The following is a 23506-nucleotide window of genomic DNA, read 5'->3' on the forward strand; positions in this document are numbered from 1 at the left end:
AGTTTTATTGTCCCACAGAATGTTTTGACATCTCCCTGAGTCTTCCTCTGTCTGCATCCTGAAACAAATTGTTTAGGTTTTGTGAAAAATGCATTTTTTAGGGAGATCGCAATATCATTTCCTAGATGGGCAGGGATTGACTGCAACTTGGCTCATCGGCTTCCAACGATTCAGGGGTCAAACAAGCCTGAGCAAGATCCTGCCTGCATTCTGGTTTATTTCGCCTTTAGCAACGCAGCTCTGATTCCGTCAAATCTCATTTGCAAGGAAGGAACAAAGAACTTTGGAGTCCATGGTTTCTTTCTGGTACTTAAATTTACCTTTCTGGAATCTTCTTCTTTCCCAAACGACGTGCACAGGTAGGAATTTTCATATATATATTTCTTTCCTCCTCTAGTTCCTTTCTTTCTTTCCTCCCTCCCTCTCTCCCTCCCCTTTCTCTCTCCCTCCTTCCCTTCCTTTCCCTTTTCCGTCCTTTCCTTCTTTCCTCCCTCCAATTTATCCAAATATATATATTTGGCAAGGAGAAACCTTCCTTGAATCTCTGCAAAATTTGCTCTCCATATTTGGTGCCCGAGACCAAGTCACAGGCTGATTCGTGCTAAGGAGCTGCCTGAGGCCTTTTTGTTCTTGTTGACAAAAAATTATTTGTTTCTAAGGATTTCTTTTAAAGTTTAGATTAAGATCTTGGAAGGTCAGGGGCTGTAAAACGGAGCGGAGCGTGTTGCAGGATTTTCAAGGTCAAAATGAGGAATTTCAAAACTACCTTCCAGGAGGAGATCCTCATTTTCATTCTTCCTGCATTGCTGAGTGTATGATTAATTCTTACACATTCTGACTAAAATCATCCATTTGGCTTTCGTGGCTGAGTGGGACTAGAACTCACAGTCTCCCACTTTCTAGCCCTCGTGCCTTAGTCATGAGATCAAAGGGGCTTCATATGAAATGGATGAACGGCTGTATATGAAGTATGCAAAGTGGGTGACTCTATAAATTGGAGGGAGGAAAGAAGGAAAGGACGGAAAAGGGAAAGGAAGGGAAGGAGGAAGAGAGAAAGGGGAGGGAGAGAGGGAGGGAGGAAAGAAAGGAACTAGAGGAGGAAGGAAATTAGAGGGAGGAAAGAAAGGAACTAGAGGAGGAAGGAAATTAGAGGGAGGAAGGAAAGGAACTAGAAGAAGGAAGGAAGGAAGGAAACTAGAAGGCAGGGAAGGAAGGGAACTAGAGGAAGGAAGGAAGGAAGGAAACTTGAGGAAGGAAGGGAAGAAAGGAAGAGAACTAGAGGAAGGAAGGAAGGGAACTAGAAGGAAGGAAGGAAACTAGAGGAAAGAAGGAAGGGAAAGAAGGAAGGAAGGAAACTAGAGGAAGCAAGGAAGGAAGGGAACGGGAGGAAGGAAGGAAGGAAGGAAGGAAGGAAAGAAGGAAGGAAACTAGAAGGAAGGTAAGGAAGGGAACTAGAGGAAGAAAGGAGGGAGGGAGGGAAGGAAGGAAGGAAGGAGGGAAACAAACAGAGGAAGGAAGGGAAGAAAGGAAGAATTAGAGGAAGGAAGGAAGGAAAGAAGGAAGGAAAGAAGGACAGAAACTAGAAGGAAGGAAGGAAACTAGAAGGAAGGTAAGGAAGGGAACTAGAGGAAGGAAGGAGGGAGGGAAGGAAGGAAGGAGGGAAACAAACAAACTAGAGGAAGGAAGGGAAGAAAGGAAGGGAATTAGAGGAAGGAAGGAAGGAAGGAAGGAAAGAAGGACAGAAACTAGAAGGAAGGTAAGGAAGGGAACTAGAGGAAGGAAGGAGGGAGGGAGGGAAGGAGGGAGGGAAACAAACAAACTGGAGGAAGGAAGGAAAGGAAGGAAGGAAACTAGAGGAAGGAAGGAAGGGAACGGAAGGAAGGAAGGAAGGAAGGGAACTAAAGGAAGGAAGGAACCTAGAGGGAGGGAGGAAAGGAAGGAAGGAAAAAGAAGAGGGAGGGAAAGTAGGTAGGTCCCTTCCAACCTTCTGCTTCTCTCCCTGCCAAAGCAAGTGAAGCCAGCCCCATGCGAGCGTTTGTCAAATCCCAGGAGAAACTTTCCTACGACCGAGGGGCTTTGGAGAAGGCGCATCGGGAAGTGAGCCGAGGAGCCCGGCGATCCTTGTGGTTGGAATTCCATGCATTTCAAAGGTTCGTGGCCTGGTCCAGATTGAGCATGAATCAGAAAAGCAACTGTTGAATGGTGTGTGGTAATAAACCCTATTTCAGGATCTTTAGGCTGCATCTCTGGAAGGACACGAGGGTCTTCGCTAAGGACGTTGTGCTTGTGATGAACGAGACCTCCGAACCCGCAGACGTCTCCTCCGTTTATTCAGGCACCCTACAAGGTGGAGTAGAGGTCCCACCCTATATTCTCTTTCTCCTTTCCCTGTTACTTATCTATTCACAGAATTTATATATCCAACACTCCTCGTCCATTTGCTTCCTTTCCTTTCCTTTCCTTTCCTTTCCTTTCCTTTCCTTTCCTTTCCTTTCCTTTCCTTCCCTTCCCTTCCCTTCTTCTTCCTTCCCTTCCCTTCTTCCTTTCCTTCTCTTTCCTTTTCTTTTCTTCCCTTCCCTTCTTCTTCCTTCCCTTCCCTCCCTTCCCTTCTTCCTTCCCTTCCCTTTTCTTCCCTTCCCTTCTTCCTTTCCTTCCTTTCTTCCTTTCCTTCTCTTTCCTTTCCTTTCCTTTCCTTCCCTTCCCTTCTTCTTCCTTCCCTTCCCTTCCCTTTTCTTCCCTTCCCTTCCCTTCCCTTCTTCCTTTCCTTTCCTTCCCTTCTTCCTTTCCTTCCCTTCCCTTCTTCCTTTCCTTTCCTTTCCTTCTTCCTTTCCTTTTCTTCCCTTCTTCCTTTCCTTTCCTTTCCTTCTTCCTTTCCTTTTCTTCCCTTTGCTTCCCTTCCCTTCTTCCTTCCCTTCCCTTCACTTCTTCCTTTCCTTTTCTTCCCTTTTCTTCCCTTCCCTTCCCTTCCCTTCTTCCTTTCCTTTCCTTTTCTTCCCTTTGCTTCCCTTCCCTTTTTCCTTTCCTTTCCTTTTCTTCCCTTTGCTTCCCTTCCCTTCTTCCTTCCCTCCCCTTCCCCTTCCTGTCGTCATCCAATCCTTTTTAAATGAAGTTTCTAGTTTTTTAAAGAAATACTGAAAATGTCCTTGCAAGGATCTTTTCATTTATATTATCATTCTCACCTCATCATGGAATTTCTGTTTTGATTTTAAACCCAATTGATGGAGTTGGGGATTTGCACTGTGGAGAGGGATGGGTGCAGCCTCTCTGCTCAGGAAACGCAATAAATGTTTAAACCCAATAACCTGCAAAACTTCACCGCTTTACGACCTTCTTGCCGTGACGATCAATCTGGTTTCTACTGTAGCTTTTTCTGATATGACTAAAGTGACTTTTGGATAGGAGACGCAGCTTCTTTCTGCCATGGGTCCATCATCCACGGCGTCTTTGAGGGATTCATCCAGACCCAGAATGGCACCTATTACATGGAATCTGCTGCTGTGGTCAAAGAGCCTCCGGAGGCCCATTCCTTCATCCATCACCAGAGGGACTTAGGTGAGAACAGGCTCAAGCCCCCCACCCCCCACCCCCAGTTCTCTCCCCATCACCAATTTTCTTCAGCAGGTCAATCGGGTTGAAATTCCCTTTCAAATAGAAGAGAGAGGAAGAGAAGCCTGAAGACTTTGGGTCAAATAGGGTCCCCCATGTTCAACGCCTACGAAAGCGGCCATTAAATTATCATTTTAACAAGGCTGAAAAGGGAGATTGTGAAATCATTAGCAAAAAAAATTGGGAGGGATGGAGGAAGGAAGGAAGGGAGGAGAAAGAAGGAGGCAGGCAGGAATTAATGAATGAAAAATGAGAACGAGAAGGGAGGGAGGGGAGGGAGGGAGGGAAGGAAGAAGGGAGGAAGGGAGAGGGAAGGAGTGAGGGAGGGAGGGACCGAGGGAGGAGGGAGGGAAGGAAGAAAAGAAGGAAGTGGTGGGAGGGAAGAAGAGTTGAGGAAGGAAGGAAGGGGAGAGAAGGGGAGTGAGTGAGGAAGGAAGGAAGGAAGGAAGGAAATGAAGGGAGGGAGGGGGAGGGGGAGGGGGGAAGAACAGGGAGGAAAGGAGTCAGTGAGGGAGGAATGGAGGGAGGAGGGAAGGAGGGAAGAAAAGAAGGAAGTGGTGGGAGGGAAGAAGAGTTGAGGAAGGAAGGAAGGGGAGAGAAGAAGGGGAGTGAGTGAGGAAGGAAGGAAGGAAGGAAGGAAGGAAATGAAGGGAGTGAGGGGGGAGGGGGGAAGAACAGGGAGGAAAGGAGTCAGTGAGGGAGGAATAGAGGGAGGAGGGAAGGAGGGAAGAAAAGAAGGAAGTGGTGGGAGGGAAGAAGAGTTGAGGAAGGAAGGAAGGAAGGGGAGAGAAGAAGGAGAGTGAGGGAGGAAGGAAGGAAGGAAGGAAGGAAATGAAGGGAGGGAGGGGGGAGGGGGGAAGAACAGGGAGGAAAGGAGTCAGTGAGGGAAGAATGGAGGGAGGATGGAAGGAGGGAAGAAAAGAAGGAAGTGGTGGGAGGGAAGAAGAGTTGAGGGAGGGAGGGGAGAAAATAAGTGAGGGAGGGAGGGAGGAGGAAAGAAGGGGGAGGAAAGGAGTCAGTGAGTGAGGAAGGGAGGGAGGGAGGAGGGAGGGAAGGAAAGAAGGAAGGAAGGAAGTGGTGGGAGGGAAGAAGAGGGGATTGAGTGAGTGAGTGAGGAAGGAAGGAAGGAAATGAAGGGAGAGAAGGAGGAAGGGAAGAAGGGGGAGGGAAGGAATCAGTGGGTGAGGAAGGAAGGAAAGAAGGAGGGAGGGAAGGAAGTGATGGGAGGGAAGAAGAGGGGAGTGAGGAAGGAAGGAAGGAAGGAAGGAAGGAAAGGAAGGAAGGAAGGAAGGAAGGAAGGAAGGCAAGCAAAAAGACAGGTGGAGAATGGAACTGTATTGATATTCCCTTTGGCCGCTACCTATCAATACTTTCATTTTAAGGCCACGTATTTCCTTCCCAAGGCAGGAAAAAAAAATCTTGCCAGTTAGACGAGTTTAATTAATTCTCAGTCTTGTTTTCCATCTTCCTCGGTCTCCACTTTGCAACGATCCTTGTTTGTTTTTTGAATTCTCCCTTGATCTTCTTAGCTAACCCATTTGGCTCCTGGTGTCTTTAGGAATCTTTTTTTCCCTTGAAATAAAAATCCAGCCGGCTTCACACCGCGCAGCCATCCATCCATCCACCCAGCCTAATCCGTGACGCAGGTTCATCCGAGGACAAAAAAATCCACAATCCCACATACCCAGCCCGGCTGTTTCACTGCTTTGTCCTGTAAAACCACACGTTATCCCGTGTCCAGCTTGACACGCAGCTAAAGCCATCCTCTTCCTTGAACAAAACATCCTGATCTGGTTTATTTTAGCTGCATGTCTCAGGCCGCACACGGGATAAACCTGTGCAGCGAGGACAGAACATCGATTGTGACTTTTGTAGATTATAAACTTCTGCACGACTCCAAATCAGCATCGCTGGCTCAGAAACTGCACCGACGACTGCAAGATTTCCAACGGCAGCTGACAGCAAAGGTAAAAAAAAAAAAAAAAGCATCGATCGTGGTGAAACAAATGAGTTTTCCACGCCACTAAATCACCGACCGTACGCAGGTTGTCCTCGACTTACAACAGTTCATTTAGTGACCGATTCGAAAATACAACATCACTGGCAAAAGTGACCTATGACCGTGTTTCACTCTAATGACCGTTGCAGCACCCCCATGGTCACGTGTTCAGAATTCGGAGGCTTGGCAAGCGACTCACATTTACCACGGTTGCAGTGTCCCAGGGTCATGGGATCCCCTTTTGCAAGCTTATGATCAGCAAAATCAATGGGGAAGTTAGATTCACTTAACAACCGTGTCACTAACTGAATATCCGCAGTGATTCACTTAAAGACCCTGGCAGGAAAGGTCGTAAAACGGGACAAAACTCACTTAATAAATGTCTGACTTAGCGAGATAGATTTTGGGCTCAATTCTGGTCGTAAATCGAGGATTACCTGTCTTTGAGGCTGGTCTAATGTAATTCAACCTCCGATACATCTTTCTAACCTTGTTTAGCTTCCTGTACAGGTAGTCCTCGATTTACGACCACAGTTGAGCCCAAAATTCCTGTCGCTAAGCAAAACATTTGTTAAGTGAGTTTTGCCCCATTTTACGACTTTTCTCGCCACCGTGGTTAAGGGAATCACTGCAGTTGGTAAATTAGTCACACGGTTGTTAAGTGAAACTAGATTCCCCATTGATTTTGTTGGTCAGAAGGTCGCAAAAAAGGGATCCCATGACCCCCCCCGGGACATTGCAACCGCCATAAATGTGAGTCGGTAGCCAAGAGTCTGAATTTCGAGCACGGGACAATGGTCCTGTAAGTGTAAAAAATGGTCAGAAGTCAATTTTTTTCAGTGACGTCACTTCAAACGGTCACTAAGTGAACCGTTGTAAGTCGAGGACTGCCGATTGAATTTATTCCTTCTCTCACCCACCTGTTTCATGGACTCTCCACAGGCAAACCACACTCATCGGCCCAGGAGGAGCTTGAATTATTCGAAGACTTCCTGCCTGCTTCACCTTCAAGCCGATCACTTGTTCTACCAAAGGTTTGGCTCTGTGGAAGCCGTGATCGCCCAGGTGTGCAAATCCCCCTCTCTCTTTTTTTTTTTTAAAAAGGATGAAGGGGGAGGGTCAAGATAAAAGGAGGTGGAGCTAGAACGGGTATACACCTCTGTTGGAAGGAATGTCCTTCTTGGTTCAGTTCCAAGTGGGGAGAAAGACCCTGGAAACATGGAGGCTGCTTGGAAAGAGGCTTTTAATGGTGAACAAAGATCTGGGGTGAAGAGAAAAAAGGGGAAGAGATGCTGAGAGTGCCTGGGTTTTATACCCTCTCTGGGCTTTTGAATTTGAGCTTGTGTTCTGATTGGTTGTCAGACTCCCATGGGGCCACGCAGGGGTAACTCTGTAGTCTGTCCTGAATCCCAAGCTTGGTTGACTCTTGCTGGGTGATGATGTAATGAAAGGGCTTTGGGCAATTCCTACTATGGGTCTGCCTGAAGGAGGTAGATCTTTGTTATGTAGAATAGGCTGGCCCAGGCCTTAATGGCCCATTGACAAAGTGGGGTGGGGGGTGGGGGGGGCTGAGTTTCTGCCTCCCCTTTTAGGGGAAATATTTTGCCCTTTTTAATATCTCCTAAAAATATCTCATTTTCCCAGGAGAGGGGTGGGTGCTAACTTCCTACACTTCTTTGCCTAGCCCCGCCTTTGGTGACTCACCATCATATTTGGAGGTGGGAGGGGGATTTTGCAAAAGTTGCCCTCTTCCTGGGCACGCCTGCCCCTTCCTGTCATTCTCATCTCCACCTTTCTGGCAGAGTAATTCTGTAGTTGCATCCACACAGGATGCTAAGCCGGGCTAAATGGGATTGGGTAATAGCAGCATTTCCCAAACTTGGCCATTTGAAGATGGGTGGACTTCAACTCCCAGAATTCTCCAACCAGCATGGCTGACTGAGGAATTCTGGGAGTTGAAGTCCACATGTCATAAAATGGTGAAGGGCTGACTGAGGAATTCTGGGAGTTGAAGTCCACATGTCATAAAATGGTGAAGGGCAGACTGAGGAGTTCTGGGAGTTGAAGTCCACACATTGTAAAGCTGTGAAGGACGGACTGAGGAATTCTGGGAGGTGAAGTTGACACTTCATAAAGCTGGGAAGGGCTAATTGAGGAATTCTGGGACTTGATGTCCAAGCATCATAAAAGCTGTCAAAGGCTGGCTGAGGAATTCTGGGAGTTGAAGTCCACATATCATAAAGCTATCAAGGACTGACTGAGGAATTCTGGGAGTTGAAGTCCACATATCATAAAGCTATCAAGGACTGACTGAGGAATTCTGGGAGTTGAAGTCCACATATCATAAAGCTATCAAGGACTGACTGAGGAATTCTGGGAGTTGAAGTCCACACATCATAAAATGGTGAAGGACTGACTGAGGAATTCTGGGAGGTGAAGTTGACACTTCATAAAGCTAGGAAGGGCTAATTGAGGAATTCTGGGACTTGATATCCAAGCATCATAAAGCTGTCAGAGGCTGACTGAGGAGTTCTGGGAGTTGAAGTCCACACATTGTAAAGCTGTGAAGGACTGACTGAGGAGTTCTGGGAGTTGAAGTCCACACATCATAAAGCTATCAAGGACTGACTGAGGAATTCTGGGACTTGAAGTTCATACCTCTTAAAGTGGCCATGGTTGAGAAACACTAAGCTATAGCAATGGAATCTCATGTATTTATATGACCCCAGGAATCCAAGCATCGTGTGAACCAGGGGTGAAATCTAGCAGGTTCTGACAGGTTCTGGAAAACTGGTAGCGGAAATTTTGAGTAGTTCGGAAAACCAGCAAATGCCACCTCTGGCTGGCTCCAGAGTGGGGTGGGAATGGAGATTTTGCAATATCCTTCCCCCAGGAGTGGGGAGGGAATGGGAATTTTGCAGTATCCTTCCCCTGCCACGCCCAGCAAGCCACACCACACCCAGCAAACCACACCCACAGAACCGATAGTAAAAAAAAAAATTGGATTTCACCACTGGTATGAACCCATCCAAGAAATTTTCCTGGTTTTTTTTCTAGATTGCCAACTACATAAAAGCTGTAAACACCATTTATGAAGCCGCTGAATTTGGCCGGATCAGGACCATCGAGTTCAAAGTTAAGACGATCACAGTAGGTTCCAGCAGCTCCTTTTGGACAGAGTTATGGGGAATTTGTCATTAGGATTTCCACCGAAAAGTAATTAAATCTTAAAAGGGGACGATGCTATTGCAGTTGCTTAGACACTATTCAAAATTATGACGGACCCCGAGAAACAGATTTATGTCCTGGATTCAGAGTTTTGATGTCCAACCATTCCTCTTCTGATCTTGTGAACATATTTGGGACCTAGAGAACCAGCCCATATTTGCAGCTGTTTGCAACATCCTGAAGTGAGGTTGCATGAGATTTATGAATTATTTTTCTGAAAGTAAACCGGCATTTACTTCCGGTTTTCCAGAAAAAAAAATTACCCAATAGCAAATACAGGTAGTCCTCAACTTATGACCACACTTGAGCCCAAAATTTATGTTGCTCAGTGAGAAATTGGTTAAGGGAGTTTTGCCCCATTTTACGATTTTTCTCACCGCCCTTGTTAAATGAATCACTGAAGTTGTTAAGTGAGTCACACGGTGGTTAAGTGAATCTGGCTTCCCCATCGACTTTGCTTGTCGGCAAGTCGCAAAAGGGGAATCACGTGACGCCGGGACACTGCGACCGTCATAAATACGAACCACTTGCCAAGCATCTGAGTTTTGATCAGGTGACTACAGGGAAGGCTGCAAGTGTGAAAAATGTTGTGACTGTGAAAAACGGTTTTCAGTCACTTTTTTTCAGTGCCCTTGTAACTTCGAATGAATGGTTGTAAATGAACTGGAAATGAACACTAAATGGATGGTGATAAGTCAAGGACTAGCCGTTCTGAATTCCAGGTAACTAATTTTTGGGTTGTTGGGCTTAGCCCCGTGATGGCGAAACTACGGCACACGTGCCAGAGGTGGCACACAGCGCCCTGTCTGTGTACATGTGAGCTGTCACCCCATTTCAGCTGTGCCGCGCTCCTCCCGCTGGCCAGCTGGTCTTCGGGTCTCTGCTGTGCATGCGCGGGGGTGGGGTGCATGCATGGGAGCTGCACATGTATTGCATTTTGGGGGTCAGGTATGAAATGCTCCCGGTTCGGACCGGATTGCCTGATCCGGTAGCGATGGAGGCGGGTGGTTCGGAGAACCGGTAGCAAAAATCCCTGCCCGCCCCCCCCCGCCCCCATGCCCAGCTGAGCCGCACGATCATCAGAGGCTTTTTTTTTTACTTTTAAAAGCATTTTTTCTACAACCTCTTCAACCGAAAAAATGCTTTTAAAAGTAAAAAAAAAAAAAGCCTCTGATGATCGCGCGGCTCAGCTGGGATCATCAAAAGCTTTTAAAAGAAAAAAAGTCTCTGCCGATCAGGCAACTCAGCTTGGATGGTCCGAGGTATTTAAAAGAAAAAAACCTTTTTTTTCCTTTTAAATGCCTCTGACGATCCAAGCTGAGTTGCCTAATCGTCAGAGGCATTTAAAAGAAAAAACACTTTTTTTTCTTTTAAATGCCTCTGACGATCCAAGCTGAGTTGCCTAATCGTCACAGGCATTTAAAAGAAAAAACACTTTTTTTCTTTTAAATGCCTCTGACGATCCAAGCTGAGTTGCCTGATCGTCAGAGGCATTTAAAAGAAAAAACACTTTTTTTTCTTTTAAATGCCTCTGACGATCCAAGCTGAGTTGCCTGATCGTCAGAGGCATTTAAAAGAAAAAAAGTCTCTGCTGATCAGGCAACTCAGCTGGGATCGTCAGGGCCTTTTGAAAGCATTGTTTTACAACCTCTTCGCCGAAAAGGTTGTAGAAAAAATGGTTTTAAAAGTTAAAAAAAAAAATTGCCCATGCCCACCCAGTCACATTACCCACCCCCACCAAGCCACATCCACAGAACCGGTAGTAACAAATTTTAGATTTCACCACTGGTTTGGGTGCTCACATGCGCATTCGCGCGCACAGTTGCGCCCTTTGGGCACTTGGTCCGGAGAAGGTGAGCCATCACTGGATTAGCCTGATTGAATTATACAGTCAGTCTGGAGGGGGCACCAAAACCTGTTAAATTTAAAGTTGGCCAGATCTGATGGTCAAAACTCAGAGCATCTTTTGATCACATGATCTCATTTTAGGCATTCAGTCTATAACATGACCTGGTTGCTGTGTCCTGCGGTCATGGGACCGTCATTTGCTATGTTTCAATTTGCAATGGTTTTTTGGGTTTTTTTCGGTCGTGTTGGGCCAAAAATGCCCATAGGATAAGCTGGAATCACATAATGAATATGTGTTTCACTTAAGGACCGGGGTGACTCACTTAATGACCACAATGACTCACTTTACAACCATCGTAAAATGGTCTTAAAATCAACTGGTCCTGTGGTTGCCTTGACTTACAAGAGAAATAATGTTCTGACCCAGCTCTCCAAACTCGACAAACCTTCTGTAGTTGAAGCAATGATTCCTTTATTAGGAATGCCGGCAGCCCCGGCAAAAAGTTTCTCTCTCACCACAGGCTTACAAGTCTGTCCGTCTGGAAGATGGATGGTTGTCTGCCAAATCTATTCATCTGCCCCATGCCTTTTATCCCCAGAGCTAGGGTGGGGCTTCGCTAGCAGTGATGGCTCTTCTGTCCCGAGGACCGGCCCATTGATTTCCACTGCTCTCCTCTCCTCTGCCTTCTGCACAGCCACGTGTCAGGCACTGGACCCAGCTGTTCCTCCTCTTTCTCATCAGCCACTTCCAGACCTGGGGGCTGTTGACTCTCCATCTGAAGGCTGACGGACAGCCCAGGCTCCACCTCTGTGTCTCTCTCTCTCTGCCAGCTCCATTCCCTCTTCCCGCTCGGAGCTCCAAGGTGGCCCTGACACTGACCCTAACACCCACGCCTCTCCCCCTCCTCTGATTTGGCTGCTGGAAGGGCCGGCAGCCGACAGGCGGCAACAAATAACTTACGATTGAAATTCTGGGCTCCCTTGTGGTCGTATGTTGAGGACTATGTAAGTGACAATCGAGCACATGGAAGTGAGGTCCCTTCTGTCTCATCCATTCCTGCTTTGGGATTGTCCCACTTCTGCAGATCGTCCAAGAAGAGGACCCTTCACAGACCCCCTTTCTCAGTCCGGAGATGTTGCTTATGCTGCACTCAAAAACCAATTGGGACGGTTACTGCTTATCTTACCTGTTGACCGACCGGGATTACAGTGGCGTCCTTGGCATTGCTTTCAATGGGCAACCAGGTGAGACACCTGCGGGATTCTGATCTGCTCACCGGAACTTCCATCTCCCGCAGGAAAAGGTCCTGTGGGCGTGGCTTGGTGGGTGAGTGGGGTAATGTGACTGGGTGGGCGTGGCCAACTTTTTTTTTTTTAACTTTTCAAAGCATTTTTTTCTACAACCTCTTCGGCCGAAGAGGTTGAAGAAAAAAATGCTTTTAAAAGCTCTCTGACGATCAGGCAATTCAGCTGGGATCATCAGAGAGGCTTTTAAAGGCATTTTTGTTCCTACAACCTCTTCGGCTGAAGCAGTTGCAGAAAAAAATGCTTTGAAAAGCCTCTGATGATCCCAGCTGAGCCGCACAATCCGGTCCGAACTGGGAGCATTTCACCCCTGCTTACCAAGGATTTATTTTATTTATTTATTTTATTTTATTAAATTTCTATACCGCCCTTCTCCCGAAGGACTCAGGGCGGTGAACAGCCAGAAGAATAAACACAGAGATACAAAATTTAAAATAGATTAAAACGAATTAAATAATTTGGCTGAATTTTAAAATACCCCATAATTAAACAGATTAAAATTTGTATTTAAAATTTAAATTTAAAAGAGGAGAAGATTTAGGCCAGGCCAGCTTGATGAAATAAAAACGTTTTAAGAGCGCAAAGGATTGTTGACCGTGTGCAAGTAGAAATCTTCACTCTTTCTTTCTTCACTGTGATTGTCGTTTGCAGACGACGTCGGAGGGATTTGCTCAAAATATCAGCATTTCCAGGAAAAAGAAGCCTCTCTAAACACGGGGTTGATCACGCTGCAGAAGTACGGCCAGCTGCTCCCTCCACGGATGATCCATGTCACCCTGGCGCATGAATTTGGCCACAGCCTGGGTGCACCCGTGAGTCTTCCTTTTTCTGGGCGACCATCTTGTAAATCAGGAGTATCGAACTCGATTTCATTGAGGGCCGCATCAGGGTTGTGTTTGACCTCGGGGGGGGGCATAGCCAACTTGACCTCACTTGTGTCGGGGGCGCCTGTGGTGGCCCGAGCGTTCTACCAATGAAAACTGGCACCCGAGCTCTGTTTTCGGCAGGGACGGCCTCCTGAAACCCTCTGCCACTGAAAATGGAGCTCGGGAAGACTGCGCGCGGCCCTCCCGAGCTCCGTTTTCAGCTGGGACAGTCTCCTGGAGCCCTTTGCCAGTGAAAATGGATACCCGACCCCCCAGCTCCATTTTTGTTGACAGAGAGCTGCAGGAGGCCGTCCTGCCGAAAATGGAGCTCTCCCAAGCCCTCCCGAGCTCCGTTTTCGCTGGCAGAGGCACTGTGGACAAGACCATCGCTGTTTCCAGGATGGCCCCTTGGGTCAGATTCAGTGGTGGGATTCAGCCGGTTTGGGCCGGTTTGGGCGAACCGGTAGTTAAATTGCTGCTGGTCCCTTTCCTCCACACCCCTTCTAGGAGTCCCCACGGGCCCCATTTTTGCTCCCAGGAGGCTGCAGGGAGACCTACTAGGCCCAAAACGGGGTGCGGGAAGGTGGCACTTCCCCCCCCTCCCCGCGGCCTGTTTCTGCTCCCAGGGGGTGCAGGAGGCCGAATGCTGCCTGTCACACCTCCTGGCCACGCCCACCATGGCCACGCCCACCAAGCCAGTCATTAGGGCAGAGAACCGGTTTTTCAATTATTTGAATCCCACCATTGGTCAAATCTAAGCACCCCACAGGCCAGATTTGGCCCTGAGTTTCACACCCCTGCTGTAAATCTTAAAACTTTGACTCTGGATCGTCTTTAAGTCCAGCCAAAAACGTCCACGCTTTCTCGTTTCTTTCTCTGCGACTTTTTCTTACAGCATGACCAGAGCAAAGAATGTTCCCGTTTTGACCTCAACACCAGCCGGGGGAAATTCCTGATGTTCAATTATGCCACAGACGGGACCGAATTCAATAACGATAAATTCTCTCCGTGTAGCATCGCCTATATTTCAAATATTCTGGAGCGAAAGAAGGATCGTTGTTTCGCAGGTTGGAGAATCCAAGGCGGGTTTGAATCCTTGGGGTGGTTGAAAAATCCCATTTAAAACAGGGGTGAAATGCTCTCGGTTCGGACCGGATCACCCGATCCGGTAGCAATGGAGGCAAGTGGTTCGGAGAACCGGTAGCAAAAATTCCTGCCCCTCCCCCAGCTGAGCTGCGCAATCATCAGAGGCTTTTTTTTAATTTTTAAAAGCATTTTTTTAACAACCTCTTCAGCCGAGGTTTCAGTTTTAAAAGTAAAAAAAAAAAAGTTGCCAACGCCCACTCAGTCATATTACCCCCACCACCACCAAGCCACGCCCACAGAACCGGTAGTAACAAAATGTACCACTTGTTTGAAAGATTAGGTTAGATTTCTGGTGGTGGGGAGTTCCAAGGACCCTGGATTAGGTTCTCAGTGGTGGGGCTGGATCAGTTTTCCCAGACTTGCCAACTTTAAGAGGTGTTAACTTCAACGCCTCTTTCTGGCTGTGGAATTCTGGGAATTGAAGTTCATACCTCTTAAAGTGGCCGAGTCAGAGAAACACTGCTCTGCTATATCCAGTGATGGGATTCAGCCGGTTCGCACCACTTCGGGAGAACCGGTTGTTAACTTTCTGAGCAGTTTGGTGAACTGGTTGTTGGAAGAAATCATTAGGGCAGAGAACCGGTTGTTAAATTATTTGAATCCCACCCACTGGCTGTATCCAATTCCTCCCTGTGACCAATCATTGTCTCTTATCTTGTAGTTGTATAAGGTAGAGTCTTCCTCTGCAGGGAAGCTCCATTTTGTTTTTCCGAGTGAGTAAGGTGTTTTCTAAGCAAGCTTTCCACTGTGGACAATTTGATGCCAAGCAGGAAGACAATGGTCCTCATTCTGTAGTTGGCTGACAAATATGGGTAGACAGCCTCTGTCCAGGGAGGCTCTGTTATGGCTGCCAACAATGGGAGTTGAAAGGTAGACTTTCTCTGCTCAGGGAGGCTCAGCAGCAGGGGTGAAATCCAGCAGGTTCTGACAGGTTCTGGAGAACCGGTAGCAGAAATTTTGAGTAGTTTGGAGAACCGGCAAATACCACCTCTGGCTGTTCCCAGAGTGGGGTGAGAATGGAGATTTTGCAATATCTTTCCCCTAGGAGTGGGGAGGGAATGGAGATTTTGCAGTATCCTTCCCCTGCCACGCCCACCAAGCCATGCCCACCAAGCCACACCAACAGAACCGGTAGTAAAAAAATTTTGGATTTCACCACTGCTCGGCAGTATTTTTCAGTGTCCAACCACAGCTTTTGAGAAGCTGAGACGCGAGCCATGAAATCAAGCCTCCCTTTTTAGCTGCGGAGTCTTGCAGGTAGACTGCCACACGGCACAGAGGCTCCGCTGTGCTTTTAACACTCACTGCAACAGATGCGGGATGACCTGACTTCTGCTCCAGGCTGAAACCCAAATGATCAAGCAACTTTTGCAAACTTCTCCTGGGAATAGTACTATTTCCCCTCTTCTTCGTCTTCCTTTCCAGAAACCGACCGTCCCATCTGCGGGAACCAGATTGTGGATCCGGAAGAAGAATGCGATGTTGGGAGCGACAATGAGGACGCCTGCTGCTACGGTGCTGGGGAGCCGAGGGGAATCCAGTGCCGGTTGAAACCAGGAGCAGCGTGCAGGTAATGGTGATGGATTGGACTTATGTATTTATTTACATGACAATAAAGGTTATCTATCATCTCTCTCTCTCTCTTTCTCTCTATTATCTATCACTATCACTCTATCACTATCATCTATCTATCTATCTATCTATCTATCTATCTATCTATCTATCTATCTGTCATCTAGCTAGCTACTCATCTTATATCTACCATCCATCATTCATCCATCATCTCTCTCTGTCATATCTATCATCTATACCTATCTATATCTATCTATCTATCTATCATCTATCACTATCACTCTATCACTATCTATCATCTATCTATCTATCATCTAGCTAGCTACCCATCTTATATCTATCATCTATCATCCATCATTCATCCATCATCTCTCCCTGTCATATTTATCATCTATACCTATCTACCTATATCTATCTATCTATCATCTATCACTATTACTCTATCTATGTATCATCTATCTTTCTATCTATATCTATCTATCCATCTCTATCTATCTATCTATCTATCTATCTATCTATCTATCTATCTATCTATCATCTATCACTATTACTCTATCTATGTATCATCTATCTTTCTATCTATATCTATCTATCCATCTCTATCTATCTATCTATCTATCTATCTATCTATCTATCTATCTATCATCTAGCTAGCTACCCTTATATCTATCATCTATCATTCATCCATCATCTCGCTCTGTCATATCTATCATCTATACCTATCTACCTATATCTATCTATCTATCTATCTATCTATCTATCTATCTATCTATCTATCTATCTATCAACTATCACTATCACTCTATCACTATCTATGTATCATCTATCTTTCTATCTATCGCTATCTATCTATATCTATCTATCTATCTATCTATCATCTAGCTAGCTACTCATCTTATATCTATCATCCATCATTCATCCATCACCTCTCTCTGTCATATCTATCATCTATATCTACCTATCTACCTATATCTATCATCTGTCTATCTATCACTATCACTATCACTCTATATCTATCTATCTATCTATCTATCTATCTATCTATCTATCTATCTATCTATCTATCATCTATTATCCGTCACTCATCCATCATTTCCCTCTCTCTCTCTGTGTCCCTCCCTCCCTCTCTCCTACAGCCCCAGTCAAGGATTCTGTTGTAACCAGAATTGTGTCCTTAAACCTCTGGGACAAAGGTGCCAGGATGAGAATGACTGTGCTTTGGAAAGCCTTTGCACGGGAGCGAGCTCCACGTGTCCAGAGCCCCTACCGAAAGCCAACTTCACCCCCTGCGGCCTCGGCCTCCGCCTGTGTTTGAACGGGGTGAGTCCCGTGGAGGCCATCCAGAAATGCTAATGTGAACTTGGCATCCCAGTGGAGCCTCCAGGCTCAAGAGCAGTCTACCACGGGCAACTTAAGAAGAATGAGGGTGGGGAAAACTGGCTTGACCAGAGGGGTAGGTAGAAAATGATCCTTTGGAGGTTGATGGCTGTTTGTTTGAGATTGGAGGAATTTTTTTTTCTCCTGATCAAATCAAGCTGGACAGGTAGTCCTCGACTTACGACCACAACTGAATCCAAATTTTCGTTTCTAACCGCCTCAGTTGTTAAGAGACTGAGTTTAGGATGTTTTTTTGTCCTTGATTTGATTCCATTATATGAATCAATGCAGTTGTTTAAGGGAATTGGGCGGTCATTAAGTGAATCCGGCTCCCCCCCAATTGACCTTGCTTGTCAGAAAGATGGCTGGGAAGGTTACAGATGGTGATCACATGATCCCTGGGAGACATGTCATAAATACATACCAATTGCCAAGTGCCCGGATTTTGATCACGTGATCACGTATCCCTGGGGATACTGTGAAAGTCATAAGTGGGGGGGGGGAGATCATAAGTCACTTTTTTCAGTGCTGTTGTAACCAGTCACTAAATGAATAATTGTAACTTGAGGACTACCTATACGTATCTTTTGCATCGTTGGATGACTTTGTACCCAGCAATTTTTTAACTTTCCAAAAAGTCCACCGTGCAGGGGGAAAATATCTTCCTGTTCACACTTCCAATGCTGATTTGTTATGCCTCGTTATATTTTTCGACAGTTTAGCCAGGTTGTCAACCTGGAAAGCATCCCTGGCCTGCTCTCGAGTTGCTATAGTCAAGGGGGATGGGAAACCGACGAAACAGCAAGGCAGCCAAATACAAAAGCACATTCCAGACATATCTCTCTCAAGGCTGTCTCCCAGGGTTACCCACAGTGGCCAAAAGGGAATGATCTCTACAACCCATGAAATTGCTCTGTTGGCGAATGTGATTGATGACACATTGTGGGGGGGGGGGAAACAGGGTCATGATTGGGGCGTAAATTACGTGGGGTCAGAGTTGGCTTCACTTGGAACTTGCCAACATGAAACTCCTAATAAATAACTGGATTTCTTTTGAAGCTTGGCTCGAGGCTCATGATTTAGTTAGGGCATCTGTCGGAACCCTGACACAGGTGTTATAAGTACATTCTTTGATACAGATAGTCCTTGACTTATGACCACAATTGGCACCAGAATTTTGGCCATAAATCAAGGCACTCACCCACCACAACCGGAGCCAATTTTAGGACAGCTTTTACAGCAGTTGAGTGAATCATGCAGTGGTAAAGCCGAAACATGCAGTCGTTAACCAGTCCTAAGTGTGATCTGGTAACTTCAAATGGTCGTTAAGTCGAAGACAATCTGCAAAAATCCCCCCTTCTACCTTTCAGCTCTGCGAAGGGTCCCTCTGCCTCCAGCATGGGCTGCAGGAATGCCAGTGTGCCTCTAGTCCTCTGCGAGGAAGATGCCAGCTCTGTTGCCAGCTACCAGGTCAGTGTCGAATCTCACATGGGTCCCCAACATTTGAGGCCGTGCCTGGAGGCAAAAGAAAGCTCTCAAAAACTTTTATCGAGTCCAGGCTTATTGTCCTCGAGTTACGACCGCAATAGTGCCTGCCCATTATGGTTGTAAGTCATAATGGTGGTAAAATATGTTGGTCATATGACCAACCAATTTTTTTTTTGCGGTGGTCGTTAAGTGAAAATAGCCACCTCCAAGTTCCTTCATTTGGGGGAGTGGGGTAAGCAGTTAGCATTCCAATAGCTCCCAGCGACTGGTAAGATCCCACAGAGTTGGTCTCCTCCGGGTCCTATCAGCTAAACAATGCCGGCTGGCGCGCCCGCAAGGAAGGGCCTTCTCTGTGGCTGCCCCGGCTCTCTGGAACCAGTTACCTCCTGAGGTCCGGACCTCCCCCACCCTATTGGCCTTCCGAAAAGCGGTGAAGACCTGGTTTTTCCAGCAGGCCTGGGGCCGTTGATCTCGCTCTTGTGATCTGGCGAGATCCGGCCATGAATGGTGTGAATGAGTTCTAAGGTTTTTAATGTTTTTTAATCTTTTTAATGTTTTTAGAATGGTTTTTTTTAAATGTATTGTTTTGTTTGTTTTGTTTTATTAAATTTTTGTTTATTAAATTATTGTGAGCCGCCCTGAGTCTCTGGAGAGGGGCGGCATATAAATTTAATAAAAAATTAAATAAACATTTGAGTGGCTGCCATAGAGAGGAAGGGATCAAGCTGTTTTCCAGAGCACCTGAAGGCCAGACAAGGAATAATGGATGGAAACTGACCAAGGAGAGATTCGACCTAGAAATGAGGAGGAATTTTCTTGACAGAGAGAACAATCAACCCATGGAACAGAAGTTGCCTTCGGAAGTTGTGGGAGCTTCATCACTGGAGGCTTTCAAGAAAAGATTGGACTGCCATTGGTCAGAAATGGTGTAGGGTCTCCTGCTTGAGTTGGGGGTTGGACTAGATGACCTATAAGGTCCCTTCCAACTCTGTTAATCTGTTAATCATACAATATAGTTACTCAACCTTGGCAACTTTAAGATGGGTGGATTTCAACTCCCACAGTCCTCCTCCTCCTCTCCGCAAACCCTACTCCCTTCTAGCACTGATGATATTACCTAGTTGGGTCATGAAACGTCTGCAAGAAAATAACCAAACTCAGAGAGCATCTAGGATCCCACAGTTCAACCCTGAGCTACAAATATTCTCTTCCTGTTTTGCCCCAGCTCCGGATTTCCGAGGATATTGACACACACCAACGGTCCTTATCAAATTTATTAAGTAGCAAGAATAAACCAAAGTTCGGCAAAGGTTGGCAACCAGCCCAGAAAACAAGATACGATAAGACTTTTCCAAAAATGCTCTGATGATAATTACAAGTTGTTTCCAACAAGAAACTTACTAACGGCGTGTGACTTAAATAGGCTAAGGGAGTGGCCAATTATCCTCAAGCCTTACTCTCGAGGAGACCTCCTCCTCCTGAGTAGCCACTCCTGCCTTTTGGCAGCCCTGCGTGCCCAAGCATTGAGGAGAGGCTCCTCCACTTCGCTCTCTGCACTTGAAGGAGCCTCTGGAGGTTCTGAAGGCCCTGGCTGAGTCTCTGCCTCTGGCACCACGTCCTCTTCGGCCTCCTCGCTGTCCGACACGAGCGCCGGCTGCACAGGCTGCTGGCGCGACACCACACCAGTCTTCTCTTCATCGGGATCAGCCATGATCTGCGCAGGCCACTGGCGATATAAGACTGGAAACTAGCTTCAGCAGACAGATATTACCCATTATCATCCGTCACGATAGCCACTCCTATTCTGAGTAACGTGTTCATCTTCGCGACATTGTGCCAAGATCCTGGGTAGCTTTAACCAAAAAGTTGTGCTTGCCTTGGAGACGTTCAACTCTAAGCATTTATTCTTCTCCCTTCCCCCTTCCCTTCCCCTCCCCCACATGGCTTCTGTAGGACAAGCTGAAACCTGTGCCAGCACCTCCTCGAAATTTTGGGACCATGTTTTCAACGGTTCGGATATCCCGCTCCTCCCGGGCTCGCCGTGTGGCGAGAAGAACGGCTACTGTGACAAATTCCACGTCTGCCGTTTCGTAGACGAGGACGGTCCCATCGCCAGGGTGAAAAACTTCATCTTGGACTTCATCGAAATGGAGGACCTGGCCACCTGGATGAAGGTGAGGACATCCTTCATGGATGAAGGTGGGGAGGACTTTGAAGGACATCTGTGGAGATTCTCAGTCATCCCAGGTCCTGGTTGTCCCAAAGGCACTTTTTTTCCAAAAGGCATCTGAACCTTTTTGTTTTCTTTTGAAAATGTTTCTTTTCTTTACTTGGAAACCACTTCTGGGCTTTGTGCTCGAGGTTGAAAAAAGAAATGAATTTTTAAATTTTGGGTTTTGCTGATAGGTTTGTTGTTAAAGAAATAGTAGGTTTGTCATTATAGAAATGGCTAGTATCTATGGTATTATTCTGCAAAAGTCAAAAGTTGAGGGTCTATGCCAGGGGTGAAATGCTCCCGGTTTGGACCTGATCCGGTAGCGATGGCAGCGGGTGGTTCAGAGAACCGGTAGCAAAAATCCCTGCCCCCCCCACCATGCCCAGCTGAGCCGCACAATCATCAGAGGCTTTTTTTTTACTTTTAAAAGCATTTTTTCTACAACCTCTTCGGCCAAAAAATGCTTTTAAAAGTAAAAAAAAAAAAAGGCCTCTGATGATAGCTGGGATCGTCAAAGGCTTTTAAAAGAAAAAAACCCCTTTTTTTCTTTTAAATGCCTCTGATGAGCCAAGCTGAGTTGCCTGATCAGCAGAGGCTTTTTAAAAAAACTATGTGTCGGTGTGTTTTCTCTCTACAGAAACATTGGTGTGCGATCCTTCTGGTGGTTTTAACCTTAGCAGCCATGATGGCTGGCACCATCTTCCTCTTTGGAAGGACACTCAGCAGTCAATCAGGTTTGTGTGTGTGTGTGTGTGTGTGTGTGTGTGTGTGTGTGTGTGTGTTTGAGAAGAAACTGTGCCTGTCAACCCTGAAGCCAACCTGGCTGGGGCCATCTTTGAGCCTTCAGAGTTGCCAGTGTCTCCTTTTTCAATTTCAATTTCATTCAATTTAATTTAATTCAATATTATAGAGGCAGCTTTTTAAACACCTCCAACTAGGCCAGGCAAATTTCACTGAACCGCTGTGGCGAGGAAGGTCCTAAAACGGGGCAAAGCTCCCTTAACAACCGTCTTGCTTTGCAACCGAAACTTCGGCCTGACCTGTGGTCCTATGTCGAGGACTACGCGTGCTAATAAAATTCTTGCGTCTTGACGCTTTTAACTGGGTGGAACAGGGCACCGCAGGGCAACGACGTTTAAACCAAGGAATCCCAAAGGGGAATATAATATATAGAACGGACCCCAAATCTCGAATCCCTGACTCTGGCAGGATTACAATTTGGCAAATTTCTGGTCGCTTCAATGCTGCCGTGCCGCCGGGAAGACCAGTCTCGCCATCGGCTGCCGGAGGGGCAGTTAGAATAGAATAACAGAGTTGGAAGGGACCTTGGAGGTCTTCTAGTCCAACTCCCTGCTCAGGCAGAAAACCCTACACCACTTCAGACAAATGGTTATCCAACATCTTCTTAAACATTTCCAGTGTTGGAGCATTTACAACTTCTGGAGGCAGGCAGTTCCACTGGTTAATTGTTCTCACTGTCAGGAAATTTCTCCTTAGTTCTAAGTTGCTTCTCTCCTTGATTAGTTTCCACCCATTGCTTCTTGTCCTGCCCTCAGGTGCTTTGGATGATAGCTTGACTCCCTCTTCTTTGTGGCAGCCCCTGAGATATTGGAAGACTGCTATCGTGTCTTCCCTAGTTCTTTTCATTAAACTAGACATACCCAATTCCAGCAGCCGATCTTTATAGATTTTAGCCTCCAGTTCCCCTCATCTTTGTTGCTCTTCTCTGCACTCTTTCTAGAGTCTCCACATCATTTTTATATCGTGGCGACCAAAACTGAATGCAGGATTCCAAGTGTGGCCTTAATAAGGCATTATAAAGTGGTCTTAACACTTCGTGTGATCTTGATTCTCTCCCTCTGTTGATGCAGCCTAGAACTGTGTTGGCTTTTTTGGCAGCTGCTGCACACGGCTGGCTCATATCTAAATGGTTGTCCACTAGGACTCCAAGATCCCCCTCACAGTCACCGCTATTGAGTCAGGTACCACCTGTCCTATACTGTACCTGTTCCTTTGGTTTTTTTCTTGCCTAAATGTAAAACCACAGTCAAGCTGGCAGGAAGGCGAAAGTCACCCAAATTGTATTTTAAGTCCTTGAATCATCCTGTTTCCTCTGTTTAGGTAAGGAAAATATCACTTGAAACAATGGCACAGTGTGTTGGACTAGATACAGGGGTCTCCAACCTTGGCAACTTTAAGTCTTGTGGACTTCAACTCCCAGAATTCCCCAGCCAGCAAAGCTGGCTGGGGAATTCTGGGAGTTGAAGTCCACAAGACTTAAAGTTGCCAAGGTTGGAGACCCCTGGACCAGAAGACCTCCTAGGCCCCTTCCACTCCTGTTATTCAATATTCTGTGATTCCCTGCAGATGAACAATTCACCAGGATCTCTCACAAGGCAGGATCTGTTGAACTCCAGAGGAAGAAACAACACAATTCCCTTCGCTGGGAAAAGGAGATGCATATCAAAATGCATCAGAAGAGGCTGCTACCCTCTGGCCCTGTGGACCTTTCCTAAGCTTTGGGCAAGGGGCATCTGCCAACACACACTTGCGGTTTGTGGCATGGACGACACCAGCAGTCCACGAGCCATCAGACACAGACACGCAAAAGCAAAAGCAAAAATCAACTACGAAGATTTTCTTACTGATAACGATCCCACTAACTTTCCTTTTTTCCTCCCTTTCCTTTTTTTTTTTTTGCTTCTTTCTCTTTTAAAAAATGATTGATTAAAAAAATAATTATTTTAAAGAATTGCTTTGGATGCCTGCTCGTCTCAGGATCGAAAGAGGCTGAGTTGGTGGGAACGTGAGATGGGGAGACCCCAACAATCCAAATTGTAGATGATAGATAGATAG

General features: G+C 46.4%; 1 protein-coding gene across 4 annotated transcripts; it reads left to right on the forward strand.

The window, feature by feature from the left end:
• LOC117668650 (disintegrin and metalloproteinase domain-containing protein 10-like) lies at positions 1-23402 on the forward strand. 4 transcript variants are annotated; one of them, XM_034422694.3, is made up of 16 exons: positions 1-359; positions 2009-2150; positions 2229-2347; positions 3400-3552; positions 5482-5573; positions 6548-6670; positions 8663-8755; positions 11767-11926; positions 12638-12798; positions 13748-13919; positions 15424-15568; positions 16707-16890; positions 18318-18417; positions 20389-20609; positions 21288-21384; positions 23018-23402. In XM_034422694.3, exons 1-16 carry the CDS (start codon positions 293-295, stop codon positions 23164-23166), a joined length of 2178 nt encoding a protein of 725 aa, XP_034278585.2. In that variant the 5' UTR covers positions 1-292; the 3' UTR covers positions 23167-23402. The 4 variants fall into 4 exon arrangements, with proteins under 4 accessions (XP_034278585.2, XP_087728610.1, XP_087728505.1 ...); XM_087872379.1 differs by having other exon boundaries at positions 182-359; positions 2238-2347; XM_087872424.1 differs by lacking the exon at positions 2229-2347 and having other exon boundaries at positions 208-359.
• The last annotated feature ends 104 nt before the right edge of the window (positions 23403-23506 follow it).

Source organism: Pantherophis guttatus, chromosome 1 (genome assembly GCF_059756535.1).
Source record: "Pantherophis guttatus breed Tessera chromosome 1, ASM5975653v1, whole genome shotgun sequence".
Lineage (NCBI taxonomy): Eukaryota > Metazoa > Chordata > Lepidosauria > Squamata > Colubridae > Pantherophis > Pantherophis guttatus.

Excerpts from the sequence above, each read along its gene's own strand:
- LOC117668650 (XM_034422694.3), top strand. The coding sequence starts at position 293 with ATGGTTTCTTTCTGGTACTTAAATTTACCTTTCTGGAATCTTCTTCTT. Across the intron at positions 3,553-5,481 it reads CCATCACCAGAGGGACTTAG|ATTATAAACTTCTGCACGAC; the intron begins GTGAGAACAGGC and ends TGACTTTTGTAG. Across the intron at positions 13,920-15,423 it reads GAAGGATCGTTGTTTCGCAG|AAACCGACCGTCCCATCTGC; the intron begins GTTGGAGAATCC and ends CTTCCTTTCCAG.